At 38.1% G+C, this 21,753-nt stretch overlaps 1 protein-coding gene across 10 annotated transcripts in view; it reads right to left on the reverse strand.

The window, feature by feature from the left end:
- Nucleotides 1-21,753, reverse strand: part of PTP4A1 (protein tyrosine phosphatase 4A1) — a 24,803-nt gene continuing 3,050 nt past the window's right edge. Inside the window, exons 5-8 of one of the 10 annotated variants that reach the window (XR_011388982.1) lie at nucleotides 18,808-18,979; nucleotides 14,763-14,909; nucleotides 12,034-12,151; nucleotides 1-3,150 (exon numbers count right to left, since the gene is read on the reverse strand). Coding sequence is in view for 4 of the 10 variants with exons in the window: in XM_070074655.1 (XP_069930756.1) it covers nucleotides 21,498-21,696 (199 nt within the window). In the remaining 6 variants the exon portion in view is untranslated. Of the gene's footprint in view, nucleotides 3,151-4,171; nucleotides 14,910-18,635; nucleotides 21,701-21,753 lie in introns of those variants that run through there. The other 9 variants (XR_011388979.1, XR_011388980.1, XR_011388984.1 and 6 more) reach the window with 9 other exon arrangements.

Consider the following 21,753-nt stretch of genomic DNA (forward strand, 5'->3'; position numbering starts at 1 on the left):
TTTTCTTTTTCTTTTTTTTTTTATTTAGTAAATATAAATTTCCAAAGTACAGTTTATGGATTACAATGGCTTTCCTCCCCCCATAATTCCCCTCCCATCTCCCACTCCCTCTCCCATTCCATTCACATCAAGATTCATTTTCAATTATCTTTATATATAGAAGATTGATTTAGTATATATTAAGTAAAGATTTCATCAGTTTGCACCCATACAGAAACACTAAGTGTAAAATACTGTTTCAGTACTAGTTATAGCATTACTTCACATTGGACACACATTAAGGACAGATCCCACATGAGAAGTAAGTACACAGTGACTCCTGTTGTTGACTTAACAATTTGACACTCTTGTAAAACAGCTTTTCATAACAGAAAGCAAAGAAATTGTTGATTCTACTGGGGTCATATTAAAAACACACTGTGCTGGGGCTGGTACTGTGGCATGCATTACTTATTGGAGTGCCGATGCTAATCCTGGCTCATTGTTTCTGGTCTGCCTTACTGCTAATGTGCCTGGAAAGGCAGCAGAGGATGGCCTAAGTACTTGGGCTCTTGTCACCCATGTGGGAGACCTGGATAGAGTTCCTGGCTTCTGACTTTGGCCTAGCCCAGACTTGGCTATTAAAACCATTTGATGAAGGAAGATCTCTGTCTCTATCACAACTCCTTTCTAATTAATCAATTAAATGTTTAAAAAAAAATGCTGGTGCCAACTTGAAGGCATAGCCACTGTTCAAAGTTAATCCACTGCAATAAATTAAAATGCAACAAACACTTAAATTCATAAGTTCATAATGACACTTTTTAAAAAACAGTCTATTGATTATCTTCAGGGCATAGTTTTCATTTCATAGATTTCCTTTTGAAATCTGGAAAGAATTGTATATATATATATATTTAAAGATTTACCTTATTTATTTGAAAGAGTTACAGAGAGAGAGAGAGGTCTTCCATTCTGCTCATTCACTCCCCAAATGATGCATCAGCCAGAGCTGAGCTGATCCAAAGCCAACAGTCAGGAGTTTCTTCTGGGTCTCTCAAATGGGTGCAGGGGCCCAGGAGTTGGGCTATCCTCTACTGCTTTCCCAGACTATAGCAGAGAGCTGGATCAGAAGAGCAGCAGCTGGGACTCGAACCAGCACCCATATGGGATGCTGACACTGCAGGCTGGGGCCTTAACCTGCTGCACCACAGCATCGGCCCCAAAATTGTATATTTATGCTGCTTTTCTTGTATATATATATAGATAATGAGGAGAGTTTTTCTTTAAAAAAATAATCCTGCTATTAAGGCATGATACAATTAGAATATTTTTTCAATGCCTAATAAAATATTATATATAGGAAACTATCATCCATTGCTGTTAATTTTAGAAAGAGAGAGCTATGCAGGCACTGTGTACCTCCTAGAACATAATCGTACCAAAGCCAACAAACCAAAAAACCTTAATCTGACAAAGTACCTGTGACTGTCAATTAGGAAATATGCAAGACAGAGCTGGGCAGGTGTCTGGCCTCACAGTGAAGGTACGCATATCTGTCAGCAGAGTTCATAGATTCAGTTCCTGGCTCTCATCCTAATTCCAGCTTCCAAACAATGCTGGTCCTGGGAAGCAACAGTGATGGCTCAAATAAGTGTTGGAAGACCTAGATTGTATTCATGGCTCCTGGCTCCTGGCTCTACTCTGTCCAGCCTTGGGCCATGCAGACATTTGGAGAGTCAAACCAGTGCATGGAAGCTCTCTCTCAAATAAAAAATAAACAAAAAGCTGGGGAAATAAATAAATAAAAAGAGGATTATTTTATTGCAAAAAAATTTCAAGTCTATGCACATTCTTCATGATATCCATTTTACATGTGCTTTTTAAAGACCACTCATCTACATAATTTCAAAATTTTTGCATCCAGACAAACATATATTTTTCATGAACTTTCTGAGGTGCCTTGGGGTATGTCAAAAAGCATTTTAGTATGCCATCTACCTATTTTATTTCTAAGGACTCCATGATGAGCTAGCTATCACCACAGATCCCTGACGCAAAATCTTCTGGGGTCATCATTCCTTCTCTGTGACTATTGTAGTAATTTCAGCTATCTTATCTTTTGACACTGTCCCCTGACCTCTAACACTCTAAGATCTCATTGCCCTGGAGTTGGGCAATTCAATTCCGTTGTGGTTTCCTGCACTATTATTATTTCTTGAATACAGAAGACAGACACCCACCATACGGCCTATCAAGGATGTTGGCATCATCCTCTCCAAATGATTTCTTAATGCCTTGGTGGTTGGAAAGTCCTCTGAGTCACCACAGAGACTATGGTTTCAGGTTGCACATAATAGATCCAAGGCCAACATTCTCATTTCATTTAGCATTCAAACCCATTTTTCTAAAGCAGTAGTGCTGAAAGGGCTTTCCTAGGACTAGCAGCTGCAACTTAGAACTTGTTAGAAATGTAAATTTTCAAGCACCACCTTAGACCTACTAAATCAGAAATTCTGAGGGTGGAGCCTAGCAATCTTACGTTTTAACAAGGCCTACTAGAGATTCTGACCTGGGCTAAAGTTTGAGAGTCATTATCTTAGTGTGAATAGAGTAGAATAACCATTTTTTACTATTCCGGTCTCAGCATGTCTTAAAAACTCTCAGGGTGTCATTAACTTTCAAAAATTGAAATAGATTGCGTTTCAGAGAAAGGAGTCACATCTTTCAAAATTATAAAAAGAAGTAATAATTTGTTGGAGGGATAGAAAATAAATTATTTTCTATTGGGTTTTGGAATAAATGTTTATGTTTCAATAGAATTATAAGATCACCTTGAGAAGACCTTTTTTTTTAAAGATTTATTTATTTGAAAGTCAGAGTTACACGTGGAGAGGAGAGGCAGAGAGAGGGTTGGGGGTCTTCCATCCGCTGGTTCAGTCCCCAGTTGGCCACAATGCCTGGAGCTGCATAGATCCAAAGCCAGGAACCAGGAGTTTCCTTTGGGTCTCCCACGTGGGTGCAGGGGCCCAAGGATTTGGGCCCTCCTCTATTGCTTTCCGAGGCCCTAGTAGAGGGCCGGATTGGAGGTGGAGCAGCCAGGACTCGAACCGTAGCCCATATGGGATACCAGCACCACAGGCAGCAGCTTCATCTGCTATACCACAGCGCCTGCCAAGAAGACATTTTTTTTTTAATTTATTTCATTTATTTGAAAGGCAGAATTATAGAAAGAGAAGGAGAAACACAGAGAGATAAATCTTCCATCCTCTTGTTCACTCCTTAAATGGTTTCAATAGTCAAACTGGGCCAGGCTGAAGCCTGGAGCCAGGAACTTCTTCTAGGTCTCCCACATGGGTACAGGGGCCCAAGAACTTGGGCCATCCTCCACTGCTTTCCCAGAAAAAAATTAAGCTAGAGAAGCAACCTTCACTTAATGTGCTGTCAGGATTGTTAAATCTAAATCATAATAGCAGTTCCTTATCAGAATTAATGACTGAAATGATTTTTCCAAGTAGAAGTTGCTGGTAAATTCTAGATCTTCCAGAAGGAACAATCTGATTTGTATGTGTAGCAACCCAGCAATTCAATGCCAAAGTTTGTACTTGGAAGTTCATCCTGTCAAGTTGTTGCCATTTGAACCACACTTTTGCAATGAGTTCAAATATTCAGATGCATCAATGAGACTATTAAATCCGCTGTATTTTTTTCATGCACAGCATATTTATCAGGTATAACTATAGCTATCATTTAATTGATGTCTAGTATTCAGAGAATAACATCTCATGAAAATTATTTAAATACTTATGCTTTTGTGTAATGGCAGCGAAACATGTAGCTGTCTTTGTTCTATAGAAATGCTTTTCTTCAGAGAAGCTGATCTTTGTTAATGTCTTGATTCTGTTCGCAAAGCACAGACTCGTGCTTAAAAAAAAGGAAGGAAAAATTGAAAAAAATAATAAAAAAAAGAGTTACAGAAAAAAAAAAAATAAATAAATACTTATGCTTTTGTAGTAGTGGCATTTTATGTTTCTTTTGTAATCCAGAACCTTTAAGTAGGGGTCATTTTGGTTTAGATATACTTTTATTGTACTATACCCAGCAGTTCAAGTTTTAATTTTGATCTGCTATTCTAAATTCCAGGAATACAAAGGACCAAGTTTATTGTTACCACTTTGTCTTCAGCACCCAATTTTTTTTTTTTTATTTTTATTTTTTTTTTTAATGTAAACCAAGTTTATTTTGCTTTTAAGTAGTGTTCTTAAAGCACTACAGCCTGGTAAACAATGTAAATTAGTATAAGTCATCTCAAAAGCCAGAGTTTTGTTTTGTTTGTTTTTTAATGAGTTGTTAAAAAGATGCAGGCTATTCTAACAGGATAAATATTTTTAACCATTTCACTTCGAGTTAATGAAGGCTCACAAATGAGCAACACTCCTCATTGAGGAAAACAAAAAGCTGTTGTCGACAAGCGACAGCACACACACACAAAAACAAAAAGAACTGTGTAAAAATAACTAACTGTGTTCCCATATTTTTTGAAGTCGCTTTACAATGGGATGATATGCACATGATCTTGCTGCAAACTTGTCATACAGACTTGTAATACACATAGTCTAGAGAAACGATTCAGTCCAAGAGGTGCTAACTTTAGACAATGCAGCACTATAATCCTTTTAACAACGCAATTTGTTTTACTCACTTTTCTTCTAGGCTGAAATACAGGCTAGAAAGAAAATGCTCCCTAATTAAAAATCGGTATTGTTTACAGGAAAAATTGTATAATTTTTGCATCAGAATTTACAAGTATATGCTCAAACTGAATTTGCCTCCTCCCCCCAGACCAGCCACAAAATGGGCATGAAGTAAAATTTTAAAAATGCCTTAATTTTCAACTTCATGCAAACTAAATAAAGATGACCAAAACAAAAGCTTAAACAATGGAAGGATATTTCACAGAAAATTTCTTATACAAAAAACACATAAGAAAAAGGGCCACTAGGTGACATTTTAATTTACAAATTGGCATCATTTTGGTCGACAAATATCCAGATGCTGTTTTATACTGCCAACAAGAGTTGCAGAGAAAAAAAAAAAATAAACCCAGCATAATTTTGGATTTTAATCACACATTTCTTCCGGAATTTCATGTGGATTAAGGATGCCAGGGACAGACATTTGAAGTTTATGTTTCTCTTCCTGAGCCTGTCGAAGAGCTGTTTCTCTTTCTTCCAAAAACAGATCAGACGTGTCCTCACCTGCAAATTCCTTTATCTGCACTAAGAAATCCCTTAGATGTTCCTTGAAAGCAGGAATATCCTGATTTAAGCTGAAAAGTCCTGTCACAAAGAGCTTCACTTGAGCATCTTGTAAATGAGGGAATGCAGATTTAAGGAGATTAGCCACATATTCCTGAATAAACATCTGGTTGTTCACTGGGTTCCCAGGATTTAATGGTGTACTTATTTTGCCTTCTTCAACCAAATTAAACATATATGCAAGTATTGATGCATGCATTGTTAAACCAGCAGTATGTGAGGTGTCTGTCACAACAGAAAAGATATGTTCAGCACCCAATTAATGGGATATAATGCTCATGCAGTGAACATCTATAGAATTAATTCATGATTTACTGACTCTAATCCTAAATTCTAATTCTAAAACTGAATTGTGGGACAAATGTTAGGACTAGAAGTTAAATCACTGGTTGGGATGTCTAAATTATACATAGGAATGTCTGGGCTTGCAGCCCTGTTTGGCTCCTAACTCTAGATTCCTGCTAATGTGCACCCTGGACTCAGCAAGAGGTGAAATAATAAGGATCACGGCAGAAATAAATGAAATTAAAATTAAAAAACAATTAAAAGATCAATAAGACAAAAAATTGATTTTTTGGAAGATAAACAAAATAGATAAAACTGTAACTAGACTAATAAAGAAAAAAAGAAGAAAACTCAAATAAATAAAATTAAAGATGAAAAAGCAGACATTCCACTTACACCATCGATATACAAAGGATAATAAGAAATTAACATAGGGGCCGGCACTGTGATGCAGCAGGTTAAGCCCTGGCCTGAAGTGCTGGCATCCCACATGGGCACCAGTTTGAGTCCTGGCTGCTCCACTTCTGATCCAGCTCTCTGTATGGCTTGGGAAAGCAGTGGAAGATGGCCCAGGTCCTTGGGCCCCTGCATATGTGTGGGAGACCCAGAAGAAGTTCCTCACTCCTGGCTTCAGATCGGCGCAGCTCTGGCTGTTGCAGCCAATTGGGGAGTGAACCATCAGATGGATGACCTCTCTCTCTGCCTCTCTTCTCTCTGTGTAACTCTGACTTCCAAATAAATAAATAAATCTTTTTTTTTTTTTTAAAAGAAGTTAATACAAAAAAACTACACACTAATAAACTGGAAAGCCTAGAAGAAATGGATAAATTCCTTATACATAAGACTTACCATTTTAAATCAAGAAGATATATCTAATCTAAATAGACCCTTAATAAGCAATGAGATTGAAGTAGTAATCAAAGTCTTCCATCAGGGAAAGTTCAGGGCCTGATAACTTACTACTGAATTTTACAAAACATTTAAAGAGGAACTAATCTCAATGATTTTCAAACTATTTCAAAAGATAAAACAGGATGGGATACTGCCAAACCCTTTTTATGAGGCCAGCATCACTTTGATACCAAAACCAAACAAGGACACAACATGAAATCTTACAGATCTATATCCTTAATGAACACATATGTAGATTCTCAACAAAATATTAGCAAACAAATCCAAAACCACACAAAAAACTTCATGCATCATGATCAAGTGGCATTTATCCCAGAGATGCAAGGGTGGTTTGACATTTGCAAATCAATAAACATAATAAATCACATCAACAGAAAGAAGAACAAAAACCATATGGTCATCTCAATAGATGCAGAAAAAGCATTTGATAAAATGATAAAAACCCTCTATAAATTAGGTATAGAAGAAACATACCTTGAACTATATAGGCTGTATATGACAAACTAACAGCCAATATCATACTAAATGAGGAAAAGCTGAAAACATTTTCCCATCAGATCTGGAACAAGACAAGGATGTCCACTTTTACCAGTCTTAACTCAATACTGGAAATTTTAGCAAGAGCAATTAGGGAAGACAAAATAATAAAGGCCATCAAAAACTGGGGAAAAAAAGAAGTCAAAATATTCATGTTTGCAGATGACATGATATTGCACATGGAAAATTCTGAACACTCCACCAAAAAGCTATTAGGACTGATAAACCAGTTCAGTAAAGTTGCAGTTTACAAAATAAATATACAAAAAAATTAGCATTTTTATATGCTAATTTAAAGAGAAATCAGGTAAGAAATCCCATTCACAGTACCCCCTGACACACAAATCAAACACCCAGGAATAAATTTAATCAATGAACTGAAAAATCTCAACAATTAAATTTATAAATATTGATGAAATAAATCAAGGACACAAAAAATTGGCAAGGTATTCCCTGTGCACGGGTTGGAGGATCAATAATAAAAATGTCTATACTACCTAAAGCAATCTACAGGTGGGGCCAGTGCTATGGCATAGTGTGTAAAACTACTGCCTGCAGTCGGGCATCTCCTGAGGGTGCTGGTTCAAGTCCCAGCTGCTCCACTTCCAATCCACCTCTCTGCTATGGCTTGGGAAAGCAGTAGAAGATGGCCCAAGTGCTTGGGCTCCTGCACATGCATGGAAGACTCGAAGAAGTCTCCCATGGCTCCTGGCTCCTGGCTTCAGATCAGCACAGCTCTGGCCATTGCAGCCATCTGGAGAGTGAACCAGTGGATGGGAGACCTCTCTCTCAGTAAATCTGTTTTTCACATAAATAGATAAATCTTTAAAAAAAACTACATGTTCAATGCAATCTCTATCAAAATACCAATGACATTTTTTTAAAGATGTACTTATTATTTGAAAAGCAAAGATACAGATAGAGGAACAGGGAGAGGGAGAGGGACAGGGGAAGAGACAGAGAGAGTCTTCCATCTACTGATTTTCTCCTCAAATGGCCACAATGGCACAATGGCCAGAGCTGGGCCAGGCCAAAGCCAGGACCCAGGATCTTCTTCTGAGTCTCCCATGTGTGTGCAGGGGCCTAAGGACTTGGGACATCTTCCACTGCTTTCCCAGGTGCATTAGCAGGGAGTTGGTTTGAAAGTGGAGTAGCTGGGACTCTAATTGATAGCCCATATGGGATGCTGGCACTGCAGGCTGAGGTTTAACTTCTATGCCACAGCACTGGCCTTACCAACGACATTCTTTATAGAATTAGAAAAAAAAAAAATCTCAACCTTCACATGGAATCATGAAAGACCCAAGATAGGAAATGTGATCCTCAGCCAAAAAACAATCAAGCTGGAGGCATCACAGCACCTGACTTCAAAGCAGACTATAAAGCTATAGTAATTAAAACAGCATGGTGCTGGCATAAAAACTGACTCAGAGATTAATGGAACAGAATAGAGAGCCCAGGAATTAATCCATGTACATACAGCCAACGCATTTTTGACAAAAATGCTCAGAGAAATACACTGAAGAAAGCATAATCTCTTCAACAAATGGTGTGGGCAAAATTGGATTTATATATGTGCAAGAATGCAATTAGATCCACACCTTTCAATATATACAAAAATCAACTCAAGACGGATCAAAGTCCTAAACTTAAGACCTGAGACTATGAACTTGCTGGAAGAAAATGTAGGGGAAGCACTTCAAGACATTGGCATAGGGAACGACTTCTTGCACAAGATCCCCAAAGCACAGGAAACAAAAGGAAAACTAAACAAATTGGGACTATGTCAAACTCAGAAACTCTGCACATCAAAAAAGGCATCCACCAAAATGGGAAAAACAATTTATTTGCAAGCTACTTATCCAACAAATATTTACTTATCCAACTATATCAGCAATTCAAAAAACTCAACAACAAAAACACAACCAATCCAGTTAAGAAATGGGCAAAGGCCCTCAGCAGACAGTTCTAAAAAGGAAAAAACATAAATGGCCAACAAATATATGAAAAAATACTCAACATCACTAGCCATTAAGGAAATGCAAATTCTGCAGATCAAAACCATAATGAGATATCCCCTCACTCCTGTCAGATGACTAAGATCTAAAAGAAAGAGACTAACAAATGCTGGCAAAGATGTGGAGAAAGGGGAACGCTTATACACTGTTGGTGGGAAGGTAAAGTAGTGCAGCCACTGTGGAACAGTATGGAAATTTCTTAATAAACTAAAAATAGACTGTATGATCCACCAATTCCACTACTGGGTATATGGCCAAAAGCCATAAACACGCTGTACCAAAGAGAAACCTGTACCACCATGTTTATAGCAGCGCTGTTCACAATAGCCAAAATATGCAGTCAACCAAGGTGTCCATTCAGATAAATGGATAAAGAAAATGTGAGATATATATATATATATATATATACACCACAGAATATTACTCATCTACAAAAAAAATGAAGTTCTACCATTTGCATCAAAATGGATGCAACTAGAGGACCTTATGTTGAGTTAAAAAAGCTGGACACACAAAGACAAATAGCACATGTTCTCTTATATGTGGGTGCTAAAATTTAAAAAAAGAAAGAAATGTCTGTGTCTATCAGTATTGCCACAAATATAGGTTGGTTAATCTTTGTTTTATAACTTTGTCAAGCAAGTGGTTAAGAAGAGTAAACTACTGTAGCTTTAATGATCAGTGATCACTTTAAATTGACTAAATAAAGGTGAAATGGTCATCTTTCCATGGATTAATGTGTCTAGCCCTTGCCTACATTCCCACTCAATTAGGGGTCTTTTTTCTTTTTACTTGTTAAACTTATCTGATGAAACATTAAGCCCTTGACTGCAATGTAAATTAAAAATGTTATTTCAAAAACAGAAAAAAATAAAAAGGAAGAAAGAGAGGGAGAGAGGGTAGAAGGGAGAGAAGGGGAGGTAAAGAGGAAGGAAAGGGACATCATTATATTTTTTATAATTGTATCTATGAACTATATTGAGTCTGTTAAAACTAAACATAAAAGATTATAAAAAATTTCTTTTCCAATTATATATTTTCAAATAATCTGCCTTAGACCTTACTGATTCTTCCTTCTGTTTGATCTATTCTGCAATTGATGCCTTGTATCTGATTTTTAATTTGGCTTTAGTGTACCATTCAGCTTAAAGATTGTTTTATTTTAAATTCTTTCCATCTTTCCAAGTCTTTCTGTTAGAGTATTAAATCATTTCTGTGTCTCTTGGAGTTCACTGAGGTTTTTTCAAACAGTTGTTTTGAAATCTTCATATGAGCAGCTGACATCTTCAATTCCTAGATGCTTGGTTTCTGGCAAGCTATTTTGTTCATTGGGTGAGGTTATAGTTCCCTGGAAATTCTTGACATATGTTGGTATACAACATCATCTGTGCACTGAAGGATTAGTTATAGAAATCTGGTTTCATTTGTAGCTATCCTTCCAGAAATTCTAAGCAGTCTGTTTTCCCTGAGCCCGTGGTCACTTCTGCTATTTCAGCACTGCATAGCGCCCTCATTGAGGTTTGTCACAAATCTGCAATTGATTTTTCACCATTTTAGTCCTATAATAATACTCCAAACTCAGATTTCCCTGACATTCACAGTTATTTATTGTTCAAAATGAGCTGAAGAAGTGCCTAAAAAGTCACCAGTCCCTACAAGCATCTTCTGGGGCTGGGTAGGCCCATATGCCTAGTCCTGTGGCCACTGGTGCCATGATGCCAGACCACAGAGTCCACCACAGCCCACTGAGATCAATGTAACCTGGTGAAGCCCACTCTGCTATGGCCTGCCTGCTGCTGAGGGGACTCAATTCCTGATGCTGTTTCTACCAGTCACTGGTGATGCTGGCTGGGAGAGAACATTGTTCAGCTGGAGCCACGAACTCCACTTGGCCCTGAAGCAGGTCCAGACACTCTGCTGCCATCAGTTAGCCTGGGGACAGGGGCTGTTATTTTCTGTTCAATGTTGGCTTTTACAGGCCTGGCCTTGACTCTCCCTGTAGTCCTATGGTTTCTTGTTGTCTGCAGAGATTGGAGGAGGGGTGATAGAAGCTGGCACTCAGCTGCTCAGGCAGGCACTAGGTGGGTCACACCTGGGTCTATCATTAGGCCCTGTGAAATCCTTGTGGTGTGTATGGGATCTACATGAAGCTGGTGATGAAAAAGTACATCTCACCAGGGTGCAGTTCTCTGCTTGATACTGGCTAAGTCCAGAGAGAGACTTCATCCACAGTTACTGACTTAGGAAAAGGGAGCTGTTTGGATCTGCCTGGTTTGGGGCTTTACCATTCCCATGGAGTCCCAGTCTTGTTTCCTTGTTGTCTGCCTAAAGATGACAGAGGAAGATAAGGCAGCCCTTTGACTGTCCAGACTAGTGCTACACTGGTTCACAAAACAGGTCTCATAGTCATTGGGCCCTATGAAATCTCAGGGGTGCATGTCAGGCTAACTTCAGGACAGTGATGATACACACTGCAATGAGTCCATTCCATAAGAGTGGCAGGTCTCTGCCTGATGCCAGGGCAAGTCTAAGGGCTGTTTTACACACTGGTGTGGGGTAGAGGCCTTTGGTCTTACCAGGTGTGGGTCTCAATGCAGGGAGCTGGACTCTGAGCTCCAAAATAAGGTCTTAAGCTTCCTATCCTGCCCTACACTAGCAGCTGGAGTGTAGCTCCACTCTGTCAGTAGTTATCAAAGGAGTGGTGGAAGTTGCCTGAATATGGAGTGTCTATATGCTCCACCTGCAGGTGTGGGCCTGAGGGAAGGAGCCACAGGACTCGTCCTGTATCTGAATTTTTATTGCAATAGGCCTGGTACTGGGATTCAGTTCCCTCTCCTTCCACAAAGCAGGAGGCCTCTCTCATTACTGCCCTCCTTGCAGTTAGGGGAGAGATATTCAGGCAACTCTTTCCTCCTACTTTCTTCATTGAAGATATGACTTAAACTAATATGACTTATACTAATATGAGTACAATGGTCTCTCACCTGGCTTCCATAGCTCTTCTGAAGGTGACTGGTGTGTGAATTGATGTTCAAATTGGTGTCTTGCAGAGACGATATACTTTCCCCAAAATGTGTTCTGTAGAACATCAGTCTCAGTCATCTATGAAATAAAGGGATTGCAAGTGATAGAGTATTTTCTCTTTCCCACTCTTGTGTTCTCCATTCTGCTCTGTGCCCAAAAAACTCAACTGTACACAAACTGCAGTTTCCTTTGTTCACTATCCTCCTCTTAGGTTTGGTTTAAAAGGAGAGTAGGGGAGAATGGAGACCAGCAAGAAATCAGATAGGGAAGTAAGGCTTAGAGTTTAGTATTTTTTTGTTTGTTTGTTTGCTTTTTTTAAGGGAAAGGGTTTATTGGGGAAAACCCAGCAGGCCAGAGGGAAGGGGCAAGGAAGGAAAAAGAGAGAAGGAGAGTGTAACAGAGAAGGAAAGAAAGAAAGAGAGAGAGAGAGAAAGAGAGAGGAGCTAGTGAGGAGAGAAGAGGCACATGTTCAGGAATAGCTCCTTTTAAAACTTTGCCAGGGGGCAGGCAGGGAAGTAGGAGCAGCGAATTCCATTAGGATGGGGGTGGAGCTTGACATCGGTGGTTGGGCCATGTGGCCACCTAGCTTCCAGCAATGGCGGCGGGGGCTACAGACTAAGATGGTGTCAGGGTGTAGATCGTGCCATAGGTAAGATTGTGCCATTTTCCTAATATTCCTCCCTTTTGTTTTTTTATAAAGCAGGAGTTGTATAGGATTACATCAGCCCAATAGTCCAGGAGGGGAGAAGGGGCGATGGTCTGTCTTTACAGCTACTTCTTGCTGACATGGGGCAACGAGGTACTCTTTGCTGGCAAGAGGCAATGTCTCAAGCTGCTGTCCCCTGGGTGGGGAGCCAAGTATATCCCTGTAGCAGCATTTTGGTTGACCACCTGGTTGCTGAAGGCTTTGGTTCATTCCATTATCAAACCCTGTAAACACTAAAGCAGACAAGGTAGTATAAAAGACAGTGTGAGAATAGCAACCAATGATCCTAAGAGAGGCATTAACTAGGTAATGAGAGGATTTCATAGAGGAGAGGAAATGAGGGGGGTCTCTGGACCCTTGTGAGGACAGTTTGATGGACGTGGTTTAAAGCTGATCTCAAACCAAGACCAGGAGAAAAGCCACTCAACTTTTGCAGGTATAAACAATCATACAACATTAAGTGTGTTGGGGGGAGGGATATCGATACACACAGGCTGGGAGTAGAGTCACTGAGGTTAGAGTAGAGGCTATGATTATAAAGGAATGAGGCCCAATGGGCTAGATACAAAGGACAGCGTCATTATTAGAGGACCTAATAAAGTTCTCTGAGAGGCAAATAGAAACTGACAGAAGGGGCCTGATAATAATCCGGTGGGTGGGGTACATCATAAGGGAGATATGAACCTCTTGGGTAAGGCACCTTGTTGACTTCCATTACCTAGCTGGCCTTGGAGGAGAGCTGGCCAGGTAAAGGCAGGTGGCAACTTTAACAAGAAATTTACAGTGCTGCCTGCAATGTTGCAGACCCTACGTGGCCATCCCCTCAACAACAGTGGTCACCTTGGAAGCTGGGCCAAGTGAAATGCTTTTCAGCTTAGACCCAGCAAGATCTGTGGCTCTGACCTGAAGTCCTTTGACTCCAGGAAAGCTAGCTCTGCTTCCAGTGATCCAACTCTTGGCTGGCAGAGCTGCCAGGGCTCTTCATAAGCTGACTTCTGCTGAGGCCCAGGCTTACCACATTGAAAGCCATTGCAGTGGACTGGCCTGTTGGGTCTCCTTGAGGGCAGACCACTGTATGGAGCAGCCTATATATAATAGGCCTAGCTTCCTTTTCCTCCTGGTTTTTGTTAAAGCAGACCAGAGGATGCAAGTTAGTCAAGGGGGTGCTCAAGTCCCATCTCCAATCTCAGTGGCCTAAACTAGAAGTCTATAGTCATAGGCATGTTCTGGTAGTGGTTTATTTTGTGGTAGACATGCCCATGAGGAAAGCTATGTCTTCACTTTAAAACTTTCTTTCTCTTTAATCAGAAAAGGAGGTTCTGCCTATTTACTGTGCCCATGGCGAAGTAAATCTAACTGTGAAATTATACTTAAACTCTTCTTTTGGCTACGCTATTACTACAGAAAATGTTAGCCATCCCTTTTATAAGATCTAAAAATCAAATTGTGCATCTTGGAGAGTCCTTCAGAATAGTCAGTTTCCCATCTTAAAGAGAATAGAGAAATGAGGGAGCAAGTCCCAGATTGCTTGTTGACAATAGCAATATCAAATGAAAACTTAGCAAGTGATTTCAACCATTAGATAACAACTTAGGAAAACATTCACCAGAAGGTCCAATGCCTTCTATGAATTTTAAGAATATATGTATTTGGAAACATCTTTTAAATATCTAACATGGTGTAGCTTGTTTAACCAGCAAATTCAAGCACAAGCATATAAAATGTTTTTGCTTCTTTCTATCAAAGATTTAAAGCATCTGATACAGATATTCAGGTCACATGAATCAAAATGTACCTTTGATTAACTTTAGCAGTTTAAATTTATGAGCAACCTTTTATCTATGAGCTGATTAAAACAAAGCTCTTAATAAATTTTTCCCTTGTAGATATACAATATGTATACACATATAACATACAAGATAGAACAATAAAGCAGCTTCAGTAATAGCTTCTTAAAATCCTTAACTATTTTTTGTAAATTACCAATTGATTTGAATTACTTTCTGCTGTTAGTAACCTGTATTAACCACACTTTCTTCCAGTTGGAACCTGTAGTATTGGCTTCATCCCAAAATACTGAATACAATAGAAGTGGCTGGAAAAAGTCCATCAGAACCTATAGAAGGACAGCTAAACACAGAACCAACAATGTTTTAGTTTTATGAGCAGCAAATCTGATATACAAAACTATGGATGACAAGACTTCAAATAGCCATGTTTAAAATTATAAACTTATTAACCAAAAAGAGGCACTTGCTTACTTCACACAGTATTTTCAAAAGCACCTGTAAGATTTTACAAAGCATTTAACTCTTTTAGAACTCAAGGGCTTTCTCATTAAAATAACCATCATGTCTAGTAACACAAGATCATTAGAATTTTTAACTTTCAGACATTTGTATCAGTAGCATTTTATATTATAAAAACTTAAAATTTAGCACCGCTTCACATCTTGACAGTACTTCTAATATAATCCAAATAGCCTGATTAGTTGGTGATCTACAAGATGAGAGATACAACTGAAAATTTCCAGGGGCCAATCTGTAAATTGTCAAAGTCCAAATGTTTGAAATTTTGATTTTTTTTGAATGACTGTCAAGGATGCCAAGAAGGCTCAAAATTCAAAATATCTGGTTGAAATAAGATTCCTTAACATGATGACATAATATAGACCAAATTTGATCATTGTTATAAGGTGATTATTCAAATATTTGAAAATAAGCACATATTTAAATAATCCATAGCTCTTAATAAAAAATTCAGCTGTTTTTAAACAATTAGAATTTAACAGAGACATTAGGAGAACATAATAGATTACTTTAACACATTGCTTTAACAGAGAATCAGATTCTAATTTTATGTCATAGGGAAATAAATTAATAGCTTTTTTATCCAAGATTTATTTCTTTCATAACCTTCTGTGACTTCCACACCCTCTTCAACTTACTTGAAACCTTCCATTATTTCCATCCTAGTCTAGAATAAACTAAACATCAGGATGAAGTCATTCTTACAAACCATGTGCTTTATTTAAAAAAGAGCTCTTTCCTTCTTAACCTTCCTTACCAAGAACACTCTTTCCTTAATCTTTCTTACCAAGTGCACATTTCTATACTTGGTTTTCTTTTTCTTTTTCTTTTTTTTTTTTTTTTTTTGACAGGCAGAGTTAGACAGTGAGAGAGAGAGAGACAGAGAAAAGGTCTTCCTTTTTCCGTTGGTTCACCCCCTAAATGGCTGCTACAGCCGGTGCGTTGTGGCCAGCGTGCTGCGCCAATCCGAAGCCAGGAGCCAGGTGCCTTCCCCTGGTCTCCCATGCGGGCGCAGGGCCCAAGCACCTGGGCCATCCTCCACTGCCCTCCCAGGCCACAGCAAAGAGCTGGACTAGAAGAGGAGCAACCAGGACTAGAACTCGGCGCCCAAATGGGATGCCGGTGCTATAGGCATAGGATTAACCAAGTGAGCCAAGGCACTGGCCCCAAGACAACATTTTAAAATAAGGTAACACATCAAATTTCAGCCTGCCTGAGTTACTTTAAGCAGTGTTGAACTATTTTTCAGGAACAATTTATGAAAAAATATTTGTTAAATAGTTTTTATATAGAATATAACATGCTGAGAGTACCAAAGTTTACATTTAAAGTTATTTAATTTGCCTTTACCCAATTTAAATTAGTAGTTACACCTATATGACTTAAGATGCTGATATTATATCTGTCTAAATTCAATTAAAATTAAAATCGCAGTCATCTAAAACAAGTACTAATTACCCATTGCTGTTTCACTGAGTAATGATTACCCAGAAACCTGTTAAAATAAATTGCAAAATAAGTTCAGCAAGTTACAAAGCAATATTTTAAAGGTAGTGGTCTTCCTAGATTCGAAGAGAGAAATTTCTTCAAACTCTGTGTCTAGCTACTGTTGCTTTTTTTTTTTTTTTTTTTTACACTAAGAACACCTTAGGCCCATGATGTCATAGTCAGCCACTTGGTATTGCCTCAAGACAGTTCCCAAAGGTGACCTTGTACCAGAGGTGGATACACCAAGGACAAAGAAGTGGAGGTTAGAGACCTTATTTTCCTGTCTGGCTTGCTCATGATAAAACAAAAGAGCCATCAGAAGGGTGGGATACCTAATTTGTTTCAATAGGCTAGGAGCTCAAAAGGATGGGATTACCACACCCTTGCTATTATGGTAATACTAGAACAAGAGAGGGAGGGGCAAAACAGCAGTTAGAGGACTGGAGAGTGAAAGCATGGAGACAGCCATTCCCAAACTTGCCAGAGGATCACTGACAGGGAGAGTAGACTTTGGACCAGGCCTGGTTCTAAGATAGTCAGAATTCCTGAATGGGAGGGGGAGGTACACTGAGCCAAGATAGTGAAAAGCTGGGGCCACAAACATGGAAGGCAGAGGTTTCGGTTCAGGCCCTTGACCTCTGGTGGAAACCTTGGAGGCAAATAGGACCTGGGCCAGAGAGCAGTACACATAGAAAAAGCCTTAAGAGACCACACGGGTGTAGGGGCCCAAGGACTTGGGCCATCTTCCACTGCTTTCCCAGGTCATAGCAGAGAGCTGGATTGGAAGAGGAGCAGCAAGAACTCGAACCGGTGCCCATTTGGGATGCCGGCACTTCAGGCAAAGGCTTTAACGTGCTGAGCCACAGCGCCAGCCCCACCTCTGTTTCTCTTTACTAAATGCCTCTCAAGCACCCAGACTGTTAGCATACCATTTGTGGGATGCTCTTATGGCTGGTATAAGTCAACACTAAATTGGGCAGTACCACCTGCGGTACTGGCATCCCATATGGGTGCTGGTTCTAGTACTGGCTGCTCCTCTTCCAACCCAGCTCTCTGCTGTGGCCTGGGAGGGCAGTAGATGGCCCAAGTCCTTGGGCCCCTGCACCTGCATGGGAGACTGGGAAGAAGCTCCTGGCTTCAGATCAAGCACAGCTCTGGCCATTGCGGCCATTTGGGGAGTGAACCAATGGACAGATCTGTCGCTTCCTCTCACTGTCCGTAACTCTACCTCTCAAATAAATAAAATCATTAAAAAAAAAATTGCCCTCAAAATTCTTACTAGTATGTTCTACATAATATTGTAGCAATGACACTTGACCTAGTGTTTTGCCAAAGCTAGTGGTGCCACTTTCTGAAATACCAAAGGAGATTCCTAGAAGACAAATGGATTACAAAATCCTTTGATTTAAAAAAAACAAAACTTAATTTTATATTCTTGACAATGGGCATTTTGTGCTATGTGTGAAACACTGATGTCCTCAATGTCTACTAAGCTCAAGCTCTTAAGTCATAGCACTGAATTCTTATCAATGGCTTTGCTTTTTAGATTCAGTTGCTTTTAATTCTCTTATCAGGCTGAGTAGATCTTACTGCTACTTATGGGCTTCTTTTGTCTTTCCTGTGCTGTCTTTATTTACAACCTCTGGTCTAGCAGGACACTAAATTATCAAAGTTACCTAAAATCACATGTAAAATAAGATTGAAAGAGCTTAAATTTAAATGCCTAATTTAAGTATCTCATTACACTTGCGATTTCAGTTATCTGGAGTATTGCTGTGGGTGCATTTTTATAAACCCTGATGTGGCAACAATTAATGCTGTGTATTTCTGGCTTTTCAGCACATGATATAATTGCATTTCCTTTGCTGGGTAGCTATATGAGCTCTACCATCTCCTGAGTACAAGTGATTTCTTAAACATTTGATCACATGCAAGATACTTCAAAGCCTTTCTTGCCTTCTATCATGACTTCTGGATGGAAGGCAAACATGAATTTTTTTAATTTTTCTTTCAAGGTTCTGCTTAAACAGGTTACCACAAACATAATGCAAACATTATGTCACTTTTAAACCAATCTTTAATTTTCAATTCAGATAAAGGAGAGGCACATATATACACACAAACATTAATTCAAAGAATCATGAAAGTAGAGTATAAACATGTACAGCAGACACATGTAGTTTTTAAAATTTATTTTAAAAGAACTTTACATGTCAAAGAAAATCACTTACATACTTCCACTTCCCTCTGAAGCAGTCTCACTAAATTACATTTCCTGAACCTCCAAAAGAAAGCACTCTCTTAATGTCACAGTGGGAGTAAGGTGTTTTGTGGGTAGTAAGTAGTTCATCATTGACCAAAATCTGGAGATATCCTTTTAGTCTCTGCAATACTTTGAAATGCCTGGAAAACAGTAGGCGTTTGTCAGATGAGTAGTACATTCAGATTCTAAAGCCAAATTGGAGAACACAATATTATTTTCAAGTTCTTTGGAAGGGTGATGTGACCAGATGATGGCATGCCTGAGGCTGTGTAAAGCTGTGGAAATAGGAGAACACTGCCCAAGGAAAAGGAGCACTCAAAAGAATAAATTAAGGTTGCAGTACACTGCAAAAAATCACCAATGGCATCTGCTTTTAGGGTTTTCTTTCAACAAAAAGGAGATTGTATTTTCTTGCTATGATTCAGTAACCTCATTAATCACATCAGCAACATATATGGTTTCTACAGACAAGCCTAGGCAACTAGTTATTATTTACATCATCTCCATGAGGGTATCCAAACCCAAGTAAGCAAATTTTGCAAAGTCATCTGATAACTTCTTGTATTTAAGACCTCAACTCACAATTTTTAAAATTCTTATTAGATGTAAGGAATACTTTAGGATGTATATTATAGGTACTCCTGTATTAGCCATTATTTACAAGATACAAAATATTTGAATTAAAAAGCAAATTTCATGTTATATACTGTACAGGTAAGGTTTATAAAGTAAATTGATTCTTAGCACCATATATAGAAAATCAACACTAATTAATTCAACTTCTCAAACTTAAAAGATACTTCCCATTAATCCTGACGGTAACTCCTCTTTACACCTATGCTGTTCTATGGGTTGGGTTGTGGGATAATAGTGTACCACTTAGTAATTAATCACACAAAATGATCTTAACAGTAGGTTATATTTAAAAACGGAATGCAAACTAAACTGGCCTTAAGATATGGAAGTAGATTATTTAAACCCCAAAGTGGAGGACCACCTTTGACTTAAATTTTAAATCTTTTACATTTTTAAGTGGTATTTAGGTTAACAAGAATTATGTGAAAGGAAGTACATCTTAGATTACCAAAACTAACACTCAGTTTTCATGTGTAAAACAATGTTCAAACTAACTTAAAATCTGGAAATATTAAGCTGCAAATGTGGAAACTGAGGTTCAGAAGTGAGCTTTAAAAAAATCAAGGCCTTTCTCTACTATACCGTTCTTCTTGAGTATACAATTGATTCAAACTATCTATACCCTTAAAAAAGTAAAGTTTATAATAAATTAAAAGCACTTTTAGTATTTAACAGTGGTCACTATCCTAACAAGTTTTTTTAACAAGCTTACTAAAATGTTGATTTCATTTAGCTCTTCATTTGTAAAAAAAAAAAAAAAAAAAAAGTGAGGACACACTTTACATCAAATGGCATTAAGCAAAGTGCAATTCATTTTGTTTTCTGTAAAATAAGTTATGTTTAAGCAAAACAATCTCAGTGATGATAAATGCATTTCATTATTTATTTAGATGTTTAAGCTCTCGCACTAAGTTTTTACAAGCTGGTGAACGCTGACAAATTATTCTCCCACAGAACTATAACCACACATTCCCAGACAGTATAAATATATGGTTGAACTAACATTAATACACATCACCATTTTATCAATTACATAATAAAACAAATTATCAAGTATTCAAATATTAAGTTACACAGCTCAAAAGGCATATAAAATATTAGATGTCTGCTCAATTCATTAGCAGAAACCCACTTTTTTTTGCAAGAGGTTGGGAAGGAAAAAAAAATCACACTTCAAACAAAAATAAGTTGGTAAACAACTTTTGATAAGTATGGAAAAAATTACAAGAATTTCAGAAATTTTATGATTAAGAATTTTAAGCTACAATAACAAAGCATCTCTACCTCTTAAAAAAATATTTACTAAATTAAAGAGCATATTCTACATGTTATGCACAAGACAAAGGCAACATTTTACTAAAAATATTTAATAGCCCCCTCCCATTCTTTTCTCAGGCCCTCCCTGTTAAGCTGCACCTCAGAGTGCAAACGTTAAATTAACTGTAAGGCTTTTTTTGTCTGAAGACATTAAAGACATGTGCTTCTGTACAATGTAGATTTTTCAAAATGGAGGTTTTATATTAACAGCAAAAGATTTATAGAAACATTAAATAATCATAAGACTTGGTAAAAAAAAAAAAAAGAAATCAATGGTTAAGCAAACCTGATATATACTGGTATGAATGTGGGAGATGTAAACATAAAGTGAGCAGGCAAATAACCATATAGTCCCTAGTTTCAATGTTTGAAATGACTGAAGGAATAAACCACATAAGGTCTAGAGTGTTCATAGTTCCTGGGATTTTAATTCTGTATGACACAAAATATACAAGTATTGTGCTGGGTATTTTGGCACCTAACCTTTCTAAATTTCTTATGTATTGATAAGATTCTGGCATGGGAATAGATTTAAGATACAACTCAATATTGCATGATTTCAGGAAAAGTCAATTGGTACAAATGATAAGCACATTTTAAATACTAAACAGCAACAATCTTTTGCTAAATGTCCAAATAAGTTGGTTATAACCCAAAGATAGAGGTTGCAATTCTGTCAAACTCGTGGCCTGGTAAAACTAATTTTCAATACCCTTTGGCTAATATGTATGACAAATTAGATCCTGTCTCAAGTTCTTCTTCCAAGGCAATAGCATTAGGCACCCCAGTTTTATTGAATGCAACAGTTGTTTCTATGACCATTGGAGTCTTTGAAGCGCAGCCGCATCTTAGGACGATATTTTTCCAAATACAAAAGTTGTTTGCTGTTAAAAGCTCCACGCCGCTTTCTAGAAGGGGAAAAATTAAAAAAAAAAAATTTTAAAGCAAAAAATCCTTTTGT

This window comes from Oryctolagus cuniculus, chromosome 5 (assembly GCF_964237555.1).
Source record: "Oryctolagus cuniculus chromosome 5, mOryCun1.1, whole genome shotgun sequence".
Lineage (NCBI taxonomy): Eukaryota > Metazoa > Chordata > Mammalia > Lagomorpha > Leporidae > Oryctolagus > Oryctolagus cuniculus.